This window comes from Falco rusticolus, chromosome 16 (assembly GCF_015220075.1).
Source record: "Falco rusticolus isolate bFalRus1 chromosome 16, bFalRus1.pri, whole genome shotgun sequence".
Lineage (NCBI taxonomy): Eukaryota > Metazoa > Chordata > Aves > Falconiformes > Falconidae > Falco > Falco rusticolus.
The window spans coordinates 2389504-2405291 of record NC_051202.1 but is presented as its reverse complement, the minus strand read 5'-3'; the positions used below and the strand labels follow the sequence as shown (position 1 = coordinate 2405291).

The 15788-nt window shown below is 52.4% G+C and overlaps 1 protein-coding gene across 4 annotated transcripts; it reads left to right on the top strand.

Annotated features, from left to right (window-relative positions):
* The first annotated feature begins 316 nt into the window (after nt 1-316).
* On the top strand, nt 317-15047 carry SCN3B (sodium voltage-gated channel beta subunit 3). Of its 4 annotated transcripts, none has more exons than XR_005107790.1 (7): nt 5255-5728; nt 7275-7438; nt 8998-9223; nt 10278-10416; nt 11022-11118; nt 11620-12464; nt 13436-15047. XR_005107790.1 is itself a non-coding variant. In XM_037409743.1 (6 exons), exons 2-5 carry the CDS (start codon nt 7340-7342, stop codon nt 11083-11085), a joined length of 528 nt encoding a protein of 175 aa, XP_037265640.1. In that variant the 5' UTR covers nt 317-408; nt 7275-7339; the 3' UTR covers nt 11086-11118; nt 11620-14052. The 4 variants fall into 4 exon arrangements, 2 of the variants coding, with proteins under 2 accessions (XP_037265640.1, XP_037265639.1); XR_005107792.1 differs by having other exon boundaries at nt 11620-13569; nt 13923-14052; XM_037409743.1 differs by lacking the exon at nt 5255-5728 and adding an exon at nt 317-408 and having other exon boundaries at nt 11620-14052.
* Nucleotides 15048-15788: the final 741 nt, after the last annotated feature.

Below are 15788 nucleotides of genomic sequence, written 5' to 3'. Positions count from 1 at the left end.
CTCCTTTCTCTTGTGTCATGTCTAATATATTACATACGTGCTTGTCATTTTAGTTGAAAGACAATGACAATTGTGCGACTAGGAGGACAAAGCTGGAAACCCACAGGTGGAAGGCGTAGAACACAGCCAAAGATGTTTTCTTTCACAGTGGGAAGCTTGATTCTGCAAGATAATAAGTATATCCAACCAAACATCTCCAGTACAAGAAAAGTCTCTCAGCATCCTTCGTATTTCCTGAAGTCCTGTGAAAACAACCCACATTTGAGTAGTAGCCGAGAGCTGCCTTCTAGGGGACTCGGAAATGAACTGAAAGGTGTATGCCCGTGTTTATTGATGGCTGGGAAGGAGATGCAGCCTTGTTCACTGTTTAAGGAAAAAAGCAGCAGCTAGCGCTTCAGTCCAGCCAAGGTAAGACACCAACACTTGCTGAAAAAGCTTTTCTTTATGAAAACGCAATCATTGCACAGTGCTAAAACAATCAATGCATTTGTGTATTTTACTAGCAGTAAGAATTCAGAAATTAAATGAGCAAATGTGAATGAATATATGTGGCAGTCTAACATGCTAATGGATTTTCATCCACTGCTAAAGTGAATGAGCTGAGGAGAGGCCTAAAAGCATCTCTGCAAAAGTGCCACCTCATTAGACTCCAGATTGGTAAAACAGCACTTAGGTTACAGCACACAAAGGCTCGCCTTGTGCATATGCGCTACTTGATTTTGTTGGCATCGAGTCACAGAAAACAATACCCCAAAAGCACCTGGACCAACACCAGGGCTTAGAATTTCCAGGATGTATACAATAACACACTTCTAAATATGGCCTGTATTAAAGGTCTGAAAAAAAATATGTTTATTTAGTTGCTGACCACAAAATGTTAGCAGCATGTGGGAATGTAGCTCGGTGTGTTTCCTGGACCCAGAGGGGAGAATTTTCAACGTGCCTGCTGCTCAAAGGGATCCAGGTCCCCAGACCCTGCTGGTCCTCCGGGCATGCGCAGGCTTTGGCTTGTGCAAGGTTGTTGTGTGTTTGAGGAAGGATTTCTCCCACAGGGAGCACCGCTCTGAAGAGCACTGAAGGCTCAGCCACAGCTCAGGTTGCCTGCTGGCGGGGGCAGTTCACAGAGGGGAGGACGCTCACATCCCATCCTCCTCATTCTTAGGCCTGAAGGGAACACAGTTCTCGGAGCCAAGGATAAACAGAGGCGTGTTGGGCAGCTTCTGTTTTCTCTGGGAGGTAAAGGAGGAGCCCCTTTGCCATCTCTGATGGCAAAGGGGCTCCTCGGTGAAAGCAGCTGGCTAAAGGGTGAGAACATTGCCCATCCGCCACAGAGGCTGTGGTGGTCAGCTGGCATCTTCTGCAGGCACAAGGAGGCAGCTAAGCCAGGTCAGGCAGGAGCAGTACATCGGGAACGTGCATGATCTATATACAGTGGGGGGAGGTCCTGCAGCACGCGTGTGACAGCAAACAGAGCGGTGGCTCAGTACGGAGCAGAGCTTTCAGGAACCGTAGGGGTATGCGCAAGGGGAACCCCGCTTCGTTACATTGCCTGGAGAAATAGATCTGGCGGAAAAACAACGCAACACAAAATACCTGCCTGCTTTGTGCAGAGAGGGCACGTAGGACAGCTGGGCCACTCTGGGTACCTGCATCTTAGGAGCATAAACGGGGGCCGACCTTCTTGAGTATCGGGGCGGTGTGAGAAGGGCGTGCAGCTGGGGCTAGGGGCGCTTGAAGACGGCAGACCTAGTCCCCAGCACGGGGAGCTGTGCGTCAGCTGCAGATGTAGGTCTGCAGATGCAAAGATGTGCAGAGTATAGCTGGAGTTGTTTGTAGTTCAGAGCATACGATGAGGCTCTGGAAGTTGGCAGCTACACGGAGAATGCGTTTTAAAACTTGGGTGTGAAAAAGAGAAAACTGAATGAGCTTTTATAACCCTCCAGGCACCCTGTAAAGGCAACTAGAAAAGTCTTCCCTTGCTGTAGATTGCTGTGGAATGGTTTTTAAGGTGCGTGGGAAGAATGCCTTCTTCTATTAAATTCAACATTGTTAAATTGGTATGCATTATTCTGTAAGATTTCTCCTGCAAACCATTACTGGTTTCATACCGGCTCGAGGCTGCTCTGTGGGAGCAGCAGTGAGCAAGTGTAAAGGCTGCTCGCTTCATTTTCATGCTCTCCTTCTAGCAGCTGTGCATCGGCGGATTGCACTGCTGTTGTTTGCTTGTTGCACAGCTCTGGTGGCCTTGAGGTGGGGACGGTTGTCTGGGAGCAGTGGCAGGTCCGTGCTGGCTCCTGGCGGTCAGGAGGGTGCCCGTAGCATCGCTGGTGTTTAGCTGCACAGCAGAGGGAAGGCTCACACTGAAGTGCGGTGCTGTGATGCGGTGCTGTGATTGCGGGTGGCAGAGGCAGCGGCCGCGGTGGCTGTCACAGGGCAGCCAGGCAGGCAGGGTTTGTGTTCCCACTCCCGTAGCCTGGCTCCAGGACCACAGGAGTGACGGATTAGTGGGGGCAGGGTGCTGAAATTATTTTTATCTCCTCGTCTTGTTGTGCCTGTGCAAAAGTGCCAGCCTTCCCCCCCCCCTTTTTTTCCCCCTTGTGAAGCATGAACTGGGTGGGTTGCCATAGCAACCCCTGCATGATAAGTTGGGCTGCTGCTTGCAGCATTCAAGATTTCTCTCTCCCAACGTTCAGCCCCCTTCACCGTTTCCCCTGGAGTGCCAAAATGGCTGAGGGCTCTGCAGTGCCAAGCATCCTGCACCCTACAGGTTTCACCCTGCCCCCAGCCTGCTCACTGGGGTGCCCAGGGCTGTCTTGGGGCAAGAAGGAGCAGTGGGGCAGCCTCATGGTGGGTTTGGAGAAGATGGGCTCTCCATCTCTTGTACAGCACGCCAGGGCTGAAAATTGAAACAGGCTCCCAGTGTGGCATCCCATTTCTTTGACAGTTTTCCTGAGGAGGGCTGGGTTTGTTGCCCATTCAAAACAGGCACATGGAGATGTTGGAGTGGTTCCCAGCTAAGCCCAGATTCTAGCAAGAATGAAATTATCTTATCCTTTTATTCGAAAAACACCCAGTATCCCTAAGTCCAGAGAAGTTTTTCTTAAAAAAAAACCCAACAAAACCAAACCAAACAAACAAAAAAAACCAACCCACAAACCAAAACCAAACAAAAAAACCCCCAAACCCAACCGATTCTGGCAGATCAATAAAATGCAGAGACTACAAGTATTTATTTCAAATCACTTTTGTTTTTGTCTGTAGTACACGAAACGTGCTCTGGGTGAAGAATAAACTTCTCCAGGGCTGGGGGAGATGGTGTGAGCTCTGTTTGCTGCCTTGACCTATGGCTTTTTGTCCTACCATCCACCCAAAACCCAGTTTCACCAGAGATTGTCTTCACCTCTTGGCCCAGTTTCCCTTCTTTAGATAGCAGCTGGAACACTGGTCCAGCACGGAGCGCTTGAGGTCTGTACGTGAGTGATTCTGAGGGAGAGCTCGTTACTTTTTTAGGATGTTTGTTTATCGCTATAATGTAAATTGGTGGGCAGGTGTGTTCTGGAGTGCCCGGGGTTAGAGGAGAACAGGGCTCCTGCTCCTACCTGGAGGAGCACCACGGCACTGCAGGGCAGGAGTAGAAGGGGGTTGAAGGGTCGGGCAGCAGCTGCCAACTGAATCGGTGTTGTAGAGCTGCTGCTTCCTCTTAATCCTCTCAGACCCTCTCTCCCCTCCCTGGCAGGATGCTCCGTAATAGATGTAATTAGAGCAGCGGCAGCACAAACAGTACAGCTCTGCTGATCCGTGCCCCGTGTTTTCTGGCAGTGCACCTGGCTTCCTGGGAACAGATGTGATTTCCACTGTACTCCATGAGACAGGTGGTTGTCAAATGAGATAGCTGGGGCCGTTGTCCAGTAGTTCCTGTGTCTATAAAAAACCCACCATCAGCACTCATCTGCCACACACGGGCTGGATTGTTCCGGAAGAGTTAGGAGCAAATCCAGTGGCTTATCCCTCCCTTTGTTGGGTTGTTGTGGATATCACAAGGGGCAATGGGAGAGCAGCAAGGGGCTTAACGAGGGAGGCTACATCCTTCCCTCGTCTCTGGGTATCGCGGCTGCTGTTTTGTCTCCCTGTGGGGAAAAATCGGGGTTTAAGGTTTGGATATTCATGATGGATGGCTTCTAAGGGGGGAATGGGTATCTGCGGGCCACTGACTTACAAGCTTTTGGTCTCCATACTCACACCTGGCTCCTGGACCTATGCTAAGCGGGTGTTTTCTTTGGGTAACTTGCTGGTAGGGGCGCGCAGTTGCCCGAAGCAGCCTCGGAGCAGCGGGGCCAGCCAGCGAACCCCACTGGCCAGCGCGGGGCTTTGGTCAGTCCAGGCTGCAAAAGCGTTGGGGGTTGGCACAGGGCAGCGGCCTGTGCAGTGAGTGAAATGCAGCAGAACAAGGAATGGGGAAGATGCCCTTGGGTGGGAGTGACCTGGAGTTGTCACAGGAGCTCCACAGGGTGACGTGGAGGCGGTGGCTCTGCATGTGTGCATGGCAGGCGATGAATGCAGCTTGCTGGTACGAACAGGAGTTGATGATGTCTAAAGCGTTGGGTTGGCTTTGTTCTGTGGCCGGGCCCAGGCGGCACACGTGTGTCCTGAGCACCGAGCCCCGCTGCCAGGCGCAGTGGGGGCCACCGGGCTGCGGCGGTGACCAGCACTGGCAGCATCGTGCCTGGCTCAGCCCGTGGGGGCTGTGGGCTCAGGGCCGCTGCCTTCCCCCGGCCCTTTGCTCCGTCTGGGTGGGTCTCAGCACCACCAGCTGCCCGTGCGGCCAGGTTTGATCCCACGGATCGTGCCTTACGGAGCCGGTGCTGCGGGACGAGGCAGCGCGGTCAGCAGCACTGCGGGCCGTGCCCCCGCTGCCCCCTGTGCCCTTCGGGGCCGGAGAAGCCCTCGGGGCGCGGTGGCCCCCGGCCAAGCCGAGGAAGCCCGGCCCGCGGCTGGCATCCTGCCGCCGGCAGCCGGGCTGGGACGCGAGGTAATTCCCGGTAATTCCCGGCGGTGACCTTCAGCCCGGCGCTAAGCGGGTTAGAGGCGGCGGCCTCGCCGTGACCCCGCTGCCGCTCGCCCCGCTCGCCCCCCTCGGCTGCGCTCCGGCCGGCGCCCGAGCCCTGCCCCCCGCGCGGGCCGCGCCGCCCCGCTCGCTGCTGGCCGAGCCCCGCTGCCGGGAGGAGCCGGGGCCGGGGCCGGGGCTGGGGCCGGGGGAGGGAGGGAGGAGGTGGCCGCGCATGCCTGCCGCGGGCCGTGCCCCCCGCCCGGGCTTAGGCTGGGCGCCGCGCAGACGTTCGCGGGGCCGCGCCGCGCAGGGAAGCTGCGCCCCCCGCGCAGCGATGCGCGCTCCCTCGGGCCGGGCCGCCGAACAAAGAGCCGCCGGCTGCCACTGAGCCGAACCGAGCCGCGCCGAGCCGAGCCGAGCCGCGCAGCCACCTGCTGCTCCGCGCCCCGGCCCCTCCCCGCGCCCTGCGCGGCCGCGGCCCTGTCCGTGGTGCTGCCGCTCCCTGCGCGCCGCGGGGGCGGCCGGGGGGGCCGGCGGGGCCGCCCTGTTGCGCCGGGCCGGCGGGGAGCAGCGGCGGCGCCGCGGGAGCTGCGGGCCGGACCGGGAGCCGCTCCCGGAGCCCAACAATGGCTGCGCTGCCGAGGCTGCTCTGCGCGTCTTCGGCCGCGCTGGTGCTCTGGGGTAGGTGCTCCGCTCCCTCCGCTCCGGCCGCGCTCCCCGCCGGGCCTGGACCCCCCCCCCGGGGGGCTCCCCGCCGGCATCCCGGGCCGGGGACTCCCCTCCGGCACCCCGAGCCAGTCGCTGCCACCGGCACCGGCCCCTGAAGTGGCCTTTTTGCTTACGAGAGAAGGAAATCCCGCTCCTGCGGAGTTCGGGTGAATGCAAGGGAGTTGATACGAGCAGGGGAAATACGTTCCTGCGAAGCAGACTAAGGGCACAAAGCGCCGCTTTAATACGCGTGCAAGTTCCGTGCTGTGTCTTGTTCGTTGTTGCTTTGAAATTTGCAACGTAATTTGGCATTTAGCTGCCTCGGGGAGGATGTGCAAACCAGCTGGCCGTGCGTGCCAGTGCTAGTTTTCCGTGCACTCTACATAAACTGGAGTAAACGCTTTATCGCGATCAGTTTTTCTTCTGCAGCCGAGAGAAGGTTGGTCAGCTTTGCCTGTACAGCTCTATTCGATGCATGCGTCTGCCTACAGCCCTGGGTGGGCCGTATCTCCCTGCGCGTATCTAACTGAACCGGAGTAAAGCAGGATCCGGTAGCTGCTTCCTTATTTCTCCCAGCAAACTGGTGCTACCCGTGGCACTGGTAGTACGGGAGAATTGGAACCTGGCTGTCTCCAGGGTAGGTCCTGGGATGCTACAGTGCTGCGAGCGGGTTAATGGTACCTCGGGCTGGGGAGGAGGGAGCAGCCAGCGAAGTCAGCAGTGTCCAGTGAGCCACACTCGAGGCTTCGGAGACAGATTCGGGCAGGCAGAATCCGGTATGGGTTAGCCCAGGGCACAAACGTCGGCAGGGATTTAGTCCGAGATGTGCTGCAGCATTCCTTTTCTTAGCGAGTCTGTAGCTTCACAGACAAATGATTTTTGTCTTGTTTGGGCGGGCGGTATTTTAGAGTTGCCAGTACTGGCACCGATCAGATTGGAAGCGTTTTGAACAGGAATGCGTGTAAACCCAGTAACTCCTCCCGCTGCCAGGTTTACTCCACCCGAGCCCCTTGGTTCCAGTAGTGTTTATGAGACCTCGAGACAGGAAGGGCGGTCAGGCCTCCCTGCTTGTTTTGAGCACGTTGCCAGATTAAAACATCCAGGCCTCCCAGCACAAAGGGCGAGCTGGTCCTCCGTGCTTGGATTCTGCCTTTCTATCACACTAGCCTGCAGCTGCTACTGTAACAGAAGCATGCTCCGCGTGCATGGGAGAGAATGAACAATGCCTCTAAAGTGGCATCAATTACTATGGAAAAAACTAAAGTGGCAAAGCAGATACAGGAGAGGTAAATCTGCATGAAGCGACCACTCTCTGTTAATTATTATGAATTATTTCTATCTCAGCAAAGGAAGCTTGGTAAGATTTGAGACTTAACCTGTTGTCAGACAGTACTAGTAATGAATCGAATGGCTTTCCACTTTCCATCAGGTACCATGTGATCATAAATGCTGAGATGTGGATCACCGACGTCTCTCTAATTCTGTCTTATGCTTCTTCTCTGCTGATCCTTTTCCCTAGCTGGTTTTTGTTCAGCAGTCTGTGTTGAAGTTCCATCAGAAACAGAGGCTGTCCAGGGAACGCACATGAAGCTGCTCTGCATCTCCTGCATGAAGAGGGAAGAGGTCACAGCCAGCACGGTGGTGGAATGGTTCTACAGGCCGGAGGGTGGAAAAGATGAACCTGTATGTATGTTTGGTAGCTGAGCCCGTGTTTTCATAGGTCTTACTGTGAAACACAGTCCAGTGAACTCATGTGGGAGAAGCCAAAAGGTATTTATGTGAGAGCGTAAGTTTGTCCTGCGGCAGGATCCCTAAGGAAGGCTGTATTCAGGGAAGGAGAGGGACCCAAATACGAACTGAAGCTTTCTGCCACGTTCTCATTCAGAGTCCCTAGAAATGCCAGCAGGCTGGTTTTGTATCACAGAGGAGAGACGAGCTTGGAGTTCAGCTCTAAGCTGCAGATCTTCACAATTTTTGCAGCGTTTTCACCCAGAGCTTCCACAGCACCAACTCTAAGCGGTAACTAAAGTGTCTTTTCCCCGCTTAGCTCATTTCCACACTTGGGCACAGCAGGAACTCATAGCAGGAAAAACCAGAATCTGTTGTCGAGTTCAAACATTTGGGGTTGTATATACGTGAATGCCAAGTGTCCGGTTCCATTCCTTGAATACGTGAAATCTGGTGTGTGAGGAAATCAAGAAGGGAAACAGAAGTATGGAGTGACACCTGGTACCCTTGGCCACCTCTTCCTTCTTAGGACACTTCTGAATCCCAGAGCTGTTCTTTGGAGGTTAAATTGGGCTCCAATAAATCTGCAGGAGAGGAATTGCCTCTTTTTGCCTCAGAGAAAGCAGTGGTATCCTGACTGTGGGAGGATCCCTGTCAGGAAAAGGTAAAACTCGTTTTCAGAGTGAATCAGAACAGGCACCGTACAGATGAGGGGCAACTGGAATTCAAGAAAGAATGGTAAAACAGAGAGTAAGATAAAGCTTGAGTGCACACATTTCTTTCTAGCTATTTTATCTGAGTATGAAGTGTTAGGTCAGTGGTAGCGTTTCATGCTGGTTGAGCAGGGCCAGGCAAGATGACAAATATTCTCCTGCTGTCTGAGAACTGAAGGGACCGTGCTAAGGAATGAGATGGGAATTCCCTTGCAGTGACCCAAAGCCCGCTAATGAAACTGAGCTGGGGCGGGCAGTTTAATGATGGGGACTGTGGTCAGCCAGAAACTTAGAAAAGGTTAGGTCTGTGAAAGCCACCCCAGCTCTGTCCTTCTGATGCACCATTTTCACGCTGTCATATTTATCTGGCAACACTTGCATTTCACCTGAATATCCCAGGGCCTACCAAAAATGACCGTTTGTCTTTGCCACGTTTATTCTGTGGTTCCTTCTTAAGATGATCTCATGTGCAGGTTAGGCACAAAGACTTGCAATATCCTATTTTTTAGTTCCATTGCTGATCTTTTGTGTCATTGTCCACGTGTCTCAGTTTTTCAGTGCCTTGTTTTTCTACCTCTGTGATGGAGATAATTTGGCTTTCTGTTTTGTGTAAAGTACTCTTGAGATAATTGAGGTAAAGGGTGATAGAATATGAATAGCTGCTGTTACCAAGGAAGCCACAGCCCAGAACACACATGTGTGTAGCTCAGGACAATGATGATGTTCCTTGCATATGCTGTGTTGTTGTCAGAGATAATGAGTCGGTGATTAATCAGAATACCCTTTCACATTTCCTCACAGATCTATGAGTACAGGAAAACAAACCATGAATTTCCAAGCCGCTTCAGTGGTCGGTTACAGTGGAATGGGAGTAAAGACATGCAGGATGTATCCATCAGTGTGTTAAATGTGACCTTGAACGATTCTGGTATCTACACCTGTAACATCACCCGGGAGTTTGACTTTGAGATTCACCGGCCTCTCTTCACAAGCTCCAGAGAGATCCACCTCACCGTGGTGGAGGAGGGTATGAAGGATTGGCAGAAAGTGTGTTGTGCCTTAACGCGCCGTGGGCGTCGTCATCCAGGGATGTAGTTTATTTCATTGCATTGCAGGAGAGCGGTGACCGAGCTACCAGATAATTGTGGCTGTCTTTGCCCGCAACAAACACTACACAGGGTTCAGGAGAAAAGACCTGCGTTTTGTTTGCCTGCTGCGTCCTCTTTTTAGGCTCAGAGCCGTTGTGTGCGAGTGTGGGAAGGTACAATAAGCTCAGCAGGCTGGGGCACCAGCTGGGAACAGCTGGGCAGGCACAAGAAGCGAGCAGGGGTTTCCAGTTTCTCTGCTCAGAACGCTGGCTTCTCACCAGTGGCTCTAGGCTGCTGCAGCACAGCCTTTGCCAGGGTACCCGCAGCGCCCGTTTCCTTGCTTCCACCCCCTCCCTCTTGGAACGACTCAGCCTCCATTTTGATACCAGTCTTTTGCTTCCACCTTCTCCCAGTTCCTCCTTCCCTTTGCGGTGCTGCCTTTCTGTTTGTCTTGGTTTTGCTCAGTTCAGAGCTGAAATCCGGGCTTGTTAGGAATCAGTGGGAATTCTGCTGCTTTCTTCAGAGAGGTACAAGAGCTTTTAGCCCTCATCTTTTTCTGATGCATCTTCCCTTCCCTTCTTCCCCATAAGCATCTCTGTGTTTTGATCTCTTTCAAATCACTGGCGGCACAATAGAGTCAGGTAACACCAGCGAGTAGAATACACAAAGGAAGCAGTGTGAAGGCGAGGTAGGCTAACGGTGAGCAAACGGTGAGCAGCCTGTATGAATGTGTGGGCGGCAGAGAACACAAGGCACATGCGAGCCTGTGCATGTTTGACTCAGTTGGAAACGCGCAGTGGGATTGCTGCTGGCATGTCCTGTTGGCAGCCTCGCCTGTTCCCTCTTTTTTGCCCCCTCACAGTGTAGTGGCACCTGGGTATCTCTGGCAAGGTGGGTTAGGAAGGATGTCACGAGGGTAGAAAGTGTCAGTGGAGCTGCTGTGCTCCAATAGCTGCATGTAAATGATCTGAGATTATTTTGTTTTCTTAACAGCTGGAGAAGACTTCACCTCGGTCATCTCTGAAATTATGATGTATATTCTGCTGGTCTTCCTCACCTTGTGGCTACTGATAGAAATGGTCTATTGCTACAGGAAAGTCTCCAAGGCGGAGGAGGCTGCCCAGGAAAATGCGTAAGTGTGAAATCTCTCGAGATGCTAGCGGTTCCGCGAGGTTTCTTTGCATGTCTCAGTCCAGATCAGGCTGCAAGAAGACTGAACTTAGCTACTGCACGTTTCTCGCTGCTGTTTGCTGTGTCTGAAATCATTGCAATGTTTAGGAGTACCAAAGGAGATGGTGCGCTTGCACAATGCACCAGGCAGGGAGCGTGGCCACAGCGCACGGTATGCCCAAGTGGCCTGGTTTGAACTGCACATAGCTGCTCCCCTGGAAGGGCTGCGCTCAGAGCTCTGACTCACAGACACAACTGACACAGCAGAGATGTTCTCATTTTCATACTGGCCCGTTCCCATCTTTTTACGTACTTGGCTTGGATCAGGGTGCTCTTTGGATGCAGTAGGATGGCTGCATGCGTAGGATTTTACAGTAGGGAAGACTCGGTGTCTGCTCCTGACTACGCCGAGGAGAGTTCCCTACTGCGAGCATCTTCTACTGGTGATATTTGTTACCTTAGAGATACCTAGAGGCATTTAGTGTCTCTGTAAGGGTGAACGGACCTGAACTGGTTTTTGCACTGCAGCACTTGAGGTTATGCTTCCCTCCTTCCCTCCAACTGCAGGACAGACTATCTTGCGATTCCGTCGGAAAACAAGGAGAACTGTGCCGTGCCTGTGGAGGAGTAGAGGAGAGGAGTCAGCAGAACGAACGGCACCAAGGTAGGCCATGAGGAAACCGTCAACCGCTGCTTGCATTTGCCAACCTTGCAGCCTCAGCGCGGTGGGTTCGGCGTGCGTGGGGCTGTGGAGGAAAGGTGGATGGAACGAGACTCCTGGAGTCTGGCCATGCTCCTTCTCTGGAGCTTCCCCAGTGACCTCAGAAGCAATACAGTTGGTGGGTGTAGTAATACTACTTCAGTCCCCTAATCGGCACACGTGTTCGTTTTCAGGCCATGACGCAATTACTCCTCCTTTGCCTGTTCCTGTGGAGCTGGGAACAGTCACTGTCCCCTGTAGATGGGGAGCTGGGCTCGGGACAACGTACGGGCACTGTCCCCACAGGAGGTGTCTGCTAGGGAGGGCTTTGTGTACAAAAGAGCAAAATCTAGGCCTCTGATAGTCTTGTTCACATCCTGTCAGTTATTGTACTAATTATATCGCAGTCCTCGCTTCAGTACGGTCAAACGACTCGCGCTCCAAGAGGAATTCTCTCACTTGCAGGAGCTCTGAAGACAGAAGGACCACGTCATGCCAGCCAGGTTTGAGGGGGAGCTCTGTGCCGTCGGGAGGAATTACGGGGAAGTGTAAATTCTCTTCCATTTGCCTTGGACTCTGTACAGCCTTGACTCTGGCCTCATGACTCCATTCTGAGCTGCCTGCCCATTTGCTAAAGGACTCGTCTTTTGAAGCATGCTGAGCAAAGGGCAGGGGTGTGGGCAGCACGGCTCCTTCTCAAGTTTCAGTCCCATCATCACCTTAATGGCTTTGTAAATGTTAAGTGTCATTTCTTAGCTGCTGTCACCACCACCTTTATTTGCTGAATATGCTAGTTCTCCATTGCAGAGGTCAAGGGTATGTATGTCATGTCACTCTGACCTGCAGGACTGGGAATGAGGTCATCTTAGGGTGATGCTCCGCCATACATTACAGCCCAAGCAGTCTCACTGATGTTAAAGCAGGAAGAATTTAATTAATTAGTTGTTGCTTGGTAAGTTGCTCTGGACCTTGGGCTGCCCGTGCACAGGCAGAGTAGGATGAGGACTGTAACGCATTAGAATTGTTGCAAATGCGTAGTAGGAAGGATCAGTCCCTGTGCCATGTTCACACTTGCCTCTGAAGGAGGGAACTGAGAATCTAGATCCTGAAGTACTCCTACTTTGGGAGGCCATACGATGTAAGTATAAGAATCCCCCATACCCGCCCCTTCTGTTTAGTAAGCGTCAAAATTCTTAGTTCCTTCCGTTTGCCTTGCCTAGCAGGTTTACTCCTCAAGCTGGCAGAGACACAGTGATAGGAATAACCTGCGGAGCCACGTTCTACAACAACAGGCGAGCCCGCAGGACAAGGTATGCGGTTCACCTCTTTCTGGGGAAACCCCCTGAAAGGAAGATAGCCTGGTGCGAGTAGGCAAGGAAGGCAAACGGGGTGCACAGCCCTCCCAGGAAAAGGACGGAGAGCTCTGTAACATGGTAGTACTCCTCCTTGTAGCTGCGATGGTCTTCTCATGCTGTAGTGTAGCACCACCTAGGGGAACAGGCAGAAAGCACTTACTTTTTCCTAGCTAATCGTAATTTTTTTCTTGTGAGAATTAGTCCCTGGTTTGAATAGTCAGCATTCATCGTAAATGACCCGCTGCTGCACAGGAATCGTGCTTTAAATTCAATGTTTCCTATGCAAACTTACTTTTTCAATTGTAGTGGATTAAGCAGAATAAAAATTGTTTTCTGGCCTCAAGTGTAGATCACTTGAGCTCAACAGCTAGGATTACAAGGAGGAAAAAAAAGGCAGAAACATTGGCCGGGGGTGGAATTGTACCTTAAGACAAACCGGGGGAAGGTTTGTGTTCTTCATACAGCATATAGCTGTTACATCCCTGCTGCAATGGAGCCTATACTGCTTGCAAGAGTTGACAAATTTTGCTACACTGACTGCTTTTAAATAGTTACAAAGTGCTTGTGAATCAAGGCATGCTGCCCGTCTATGGAATTTCCCCTGCTTTTTTCTGCTGCTTTTTATGTGTTGCTAAAATCACAGAAATTACTCCATTTGTAAATAAGTCAGTCGGGCCCAGGCCAGATTTCTAACTGGCAGTTGTTCAAAATTCCTTTTTTAGAGTGGGTGTCAACTTCAGTAAACTACTACAATGCAGGCTTCACAGTAGGCTCGCTCTCGAGCGCCGAGCCAAGTCTGGCAACTTGAGGGCATTTTCCAGACGAAGCACGCTTGTAGTCTGGGCACCAGTTCTGTCAAACCTACTATCTAAAAAGGGAAAAGCAGCTCCTCTTCTGCTCCAGCTGGATGTCTTCATTTTCCCTAGGCCAACCTGCCTGGCCTCAGGGCAGTTTGGGGCATACTCCGAACTCTAAACCCACAGCAACAGAGGAGGGACTAGATTGTAACTCCAGAGTTTCCATCACTGACCACAGCATTGATGCCCACGGTGACGTGTAGGTAAGGTCACGTAACCTCTCACCCACTTCCACTCTCCTCCTTAGTCCCCGTGAAGCATTGATAAACCCTCTGGTGTCATAATGTGAAGTCGAAAAAGGAGTAAACTAAGAACTTCTTGAGAGCTACCTCAGGTGGTAAAGAAGGGCCGTCCTCTAGTCCTGTACCTTCCAGTATCTTACACGCATCTTCTCAAGATGCATTTTTTGGGATGTATCTTTCACTTTTCCAGTTCCTGCAAACAGATCTGACTATTGCCCTGTGTTGTTCTAGGCAGGAGAAAAATGGTGTGTAAATTTTGCTCAAGAATCTCCTAGGAAAAAATAGAAAAGACAGAAATCTGGGATTTTTCACAGGTGGTGTTCAAGGCAGGCTGTGTCCTGGAAGAGATGGTCCTGACTGGTCTCTGAAAAGACTCTCTCTGTATTTGAAAATGACAGAAGAGACTTTAGAATAGGCAGGATAATAAAAAGAACGAAACACTCACGAGTTGCGCTGTTTGTTTGATAGATATTTTTTTCTTTTTTAATTTATACCGTACTTCCATTGTACTAGCTACTTTACATTAAGTTTTGGCTGCATAGCCTTGACAATGCCTAGGTTCTAGCAGGTAAGTTTCATTATCATTTTACTGCATTTTGCGCACAGCGCAAAGTTTGTGACAGTTAGACAACTCCTAAAACAAAACCACGGTTCCTCCCCCACCCCACCCCAGAGTTCACGTTGGCGCATCCGTGGCCACCAGCCCCCTGCTTCCTGGGCTCCGGCAGTGCGATCCAGAAGGGAAGCATGTGCCTACGGGTGATCGTACAACCCACTCCCATTCCTTGCTGACGTGAAGCGAGGCGATCCTCGTTGATCCGCAGTTACGCACGGCAACAGCGGTTGCAGGATCCAGGGCCTCAGGTGGGGAGAACACACTCCAGGTTTTTAGCAGCTTTATCCAGCCCTGGAGCATGTGCTGGGAGCTGAACCGCCAGGAGAATGGCAACGTCTCGGAGGTGCCACAGCCACACGATGCCACTCCTGGGTGGCTGCGACGGTTCTGCTGCTTCTCCCTCCCTTTGACCTCGCGGGGCCAAGAGCCAGGTTAGTGCTTCCGTCTCTGCTCTGTTAAGCGCTGTGACAGGGGTGGTGGGCTCGTGCGGACGGGGAATGGCGCACGTGTGGCACAGGCTCCTCCGCTTTGCAACAGCTGCTCTCCCACATCCCAATGCTGCTGGGGCAGACGGGGCCGAAACTGAGACGCGACCGAATGGCTCTAGAACCTGAGCTGCACGTTGGTTTCATTCCCTAACTATTCTCGGAGTTTGGGTTGGGGAAGGTGGCCATTGAATGTTAGCAATGGAATTGGCCTAAATGAGTGAGGTAACAGAAACGGCCAGAGGAGGTACCTCCCTGAGCCATGTGCAAATTTAATTCCTTCAGCAGAAGGAAGTTCTTTTCCCTACTGAAAAAAACAAAACAAAACAAAAAAAAAAAACAAAACACATTCACTTAAAGAGCATACAGACTGCGGCAAGGAAAGGCGAGCAGGGACAGCACCAGGTCAGTCCTCCTATGACAGGGAATGATTGTCCGGCAGCGAAGGTGTGAGGGGAGAGGGAAAAGCCCTAACAAGCACTGCAAGACAGGGGGGAGAGGAGGGCATGGCACACCACGGGTCCATGCTCAGAGACAAGCCCGTGCTGTCTGGCTAGTTCGGGAAATAATCTCAATCGGCAGTTGATCAAGACATGAGGAGATTATTTGGCCGGTGTGCACGTCTAGAAAAAGAAAGGTATTATGGCACAGAGAGCCTCATGCTGTGGAGACTGTGAAGCACAGAGATCGAAGCATGCCAGGCGGGGGGAGAGGGCCACAACGCCGGCACGGGCGCATCCTGGACCTACAGTGATGCCAGCGTTCTGTGAGCCACTTACCTCGGGTGCTTTGGTTGGAGGCTCCGGTTCGAGCACTGTTTTAAGCAAGCCCCTGCCAAATATTTTAACTAGGGCCAAAAGTGTCTGAAAAGACTAAGCCAGAGTTCAGGTCACTGCGCCATGAAAGCCATCAGTGGCAGCAAGGCTGGCAGCGATCCCGTCGGCAAGAGCTCTCTGGAGCTCAGCAGGTAGCACGGGACACGCTGGTCTGCCAGGAGCTGCAGGGACAGACGGGACAGAATCGCCTCCCCTGAGCCAGGCGCTGCTGATGTACAATGTTTGTTACCGACTGCTTTTCCA